At 44.1% G+C, this 2,776-nt stretch overlaps 1 protein-coding gene across 1 annotated transcript in view; it reads right to left on the bottom strand.

Moving 5' to 3' along the window:
• Nucleotides 1–2,348, bottom strand: part of nqo1 (NAD(P)H dehydrogenase, quinone 1) — a 4,868-nt gene extending 2,520 nt beyond the window's left edge. Inside the window, exons 1-2 of the mRNA XM_008288093.1 lie at nucleotides 2,272–2,348; nucleotides 676–843 (exon numbers count right to left, since the gene is read on the bottom strand). Of these exons, the coding sequence (XP_008286315.1) occupies nucleotides 676–843; nucleotides 2,272–2,275 (172 nt within the window). The 5' untranslated portion in view covers nucleotides 2,276–2,348. The remainder of the gene's footprint in view (nucleotides 1–675; nucleotides 844–2,271) is intronic.
• Nucleotides 2,349–2,776: the final 428 nt, after the last annotated feature.

Below are 2,776 nucleotides of genomic sequence, written 5' to 3'. Positions count from 1 at the left end.
CACCAGGACGGCAGACGAGCCTACCACAAGGAGACAGAGAGCCGGACACAAAACGACCACAAAGTGGCGCAAAATTAACACAAATACGTGGAAAGAAACACAAAACATCCACAAAGTAACATGAAGGACACACAAAATTACCACAAAGACGCAAAACAACATCATAAAGTGACACAAAGCCATCAGAAACAGACAAAATGAGCACAAACAACAGAAAGAGACGCAACAACCTCTCAAAACCACAGTTCAAAAGCAGAAGATGACACAGAATGGCCAGAAAAACACATTTTAATGTTAAAAAAACGAAACAAATGATACAAAAAAGTGACACAAACGCCCACAGAGCAACAGAGACACAGTAGAGGAAGCACAAAGGGACACCAACACCCACAAAGTCACACAAAATCATCAGAAAGAGACACAATACCCTCAGAAAACCACAATAACAAAGCAGAAAATGGCACAAAATGACCCCAAAAACACAATTTCACCTTAAAAAAATCAAACAAATGACTGCTGCAACACAGACGAGTGACAGAGACGCACAAAGGTCACAAAAACACAGCAAAGAACGCACAAAGTGACTGTAAAGAAACACAAAGAACAACACAACATCACGCAAATGACCACAAAAACACAAAGAGACGGTAAAGAGACACGAGACCGTCAGCTCACCGATGACGTCGTCTCTCGTGGCCTCGGCCCTGAACTTCATGTCGTACAGGTCCGACACCAGGACTCGGTAGCCCTGAGCCGACAGCTCCTGAACCGCCGCGTCTCGGGCCGCCGCGTTGAACGAAGCCGCGCACTGGTGGGCGTACACGATCAGAACCGTCTTCTGGGCTGCACACGGGAAAACACAAAGCAAACCAAAAAACAACAACAAGTGACAAAAATGAACCACAAGGTGACAGAAAGAGACGACAAAGTGACACAAAATAACCACAAACGGACATGAAGAAATAAACACAGTAAAACCATCAGTGAGGTCAAACCCTGGCAGGAGGAGCTCGGGGTCGATGGAGGGACGAACCTGGAACATGTCTGCTCATTGTTTCAATAGAAAACGTAAAACCGTGAAGCGTCTCTTTTAAATGTGTCCCAACTGACAGAAATGTCCTCGTCTGAACATCTCATCTCCTGTTTGTTCTGATTTTGAGCTCCTCGGACTCTCGCTGCGTTTTTAAACTCAAATTCTGTTGTTTTGTGTTTTCAGTTTCCATCTAATCATCGTCTGGGGTTCAGCAGGAGCTCAGCTTCTCTGGTGGTGCTCCAAATGACCCTGAAACCAAAGTCTGTTTACTAGTTCAGATGGTAAATCTGTGGTGTTTCACTGTGAGCTGCAGAGTCACGACTAAAGAAATGATCAGAGAGACAGAGCTGGACATGGATCTAACAGAACAACTGGAAATCACAAAACTCCACAAATTAGGAAAAATGTCACAGAAATGTACCGTTTCTACACAAAAACCCTCAATAAATCAAATGTTTTGCTGTTTTTGGGTGAGCAGGATGAAGTCAGAGCCTCAAACAGACAAACTGGGTTTCAGGCAGAGTTCTGCCACTTAAATGGAAATAAAGTGTTTATGTTGTAAATAGAAGTCTGTTGCTCAGAAGCCTCCAAACAGACAGAAAACAACATTCATTTACAGTTGTTGCTTTGATTTTTTGTTTTGTTTTTTTTGGCCATTTTTACCAAATAAAAAATAAAATGACTTAAATATACATTTTATAACCCATAAAGTCTGGATAAATTAAAATCCTTGTTTTGTGTTGTCAGCTCAAAAAACAGCAGCTGTGGAAATAAAACTTTTATCAGTAAATCTATTTTCTTGCCAAACGTGTGAACTTGACCTCATGTCCACACATAAATACACATTAATACACATAAATACACATTAATACACATTAATACACATAAATACACATTAATACACATAAATACACATTAATACACATAAATACACATAAATACACATAAATACACATAAATACACATTAATACACATAAATACACATAAATATTCAACCTCTGCAGCCAAACAGTCTAACACATGAACTTCTCTCTTTCTTCTTCTAAAAACAGAACCGAATCCTTCCAGACTTTGTCCAGAACCAGACTTCAGTCATTTTTACATCAGAAAACACGTAAATATCGGATTGATCCATAAAATAAATCAGAGTTAATCAGCTCGTTGGTATTCTGTGTGATCCGCCTCCACGGACACAAGTTCTGCTGCTGGACCCGCAGGTCTCAGATAGAGTTCTTACCCATGGTAGCGTTCTGGTCCGAGTGAGTCCGGACCTGCTGCTGCTCCTCTTTAAGCCCTCTGCCGCTCCGCTGGCGTGACAAACATGTGAGATCTGCTATCGGCGGAGACCGACGGCGTGGCGGAGCCGCCGCAGCACAGAACCGGTCGGGCCGTCTCCAGGGGGCGTGGCCCGTCTCAGGGGGCGTGGCCCATCAGCTGCGTTTCATTTGGCCCGGAAAAGAATGTTTGGTCACTTTCAGGGGATTATGGGGGTCATGTGGCTCTAAACGCTGTAATCCGACTTAATTTCACCTCGTTAGGAGGAGAGCGCTGGAAGGCGTCGGCCCAGCCAGCGTCACCTGTCAGCACCTGCACAGAACCGCGGCCTTCAGGCGGAACCGGGTTTATGACGGGCCCAGTGTGTGAACGCAAACAGAACCAGAGGTTTATGGGCTGGACCGGTGCAGACGCAGAACACCAGCTCACACTGTGTGCAGACAGAAAGGCACAGTGAGAGGATCCGT

Source organism: Stegastes partitus, unplaced genomic scaffold (genome assembly GCF_000690725.1).
Source record: "Stegastes partitus isolate 25-593 unplaced genomic scaffold, Stegastes_partitus-1.0.2 Scaffold540, whole genome shotgun sequence".
In the NCBI taxonomy this organism is placed as follows: Eukaryota; Metazoa; Chordata; class Actinopteri; family Pomacentridae; genus Stegastes; species Stegastes partitus.
This window is presented reverse-complemented; position numbering and strand designations above follow the sequence as displayed.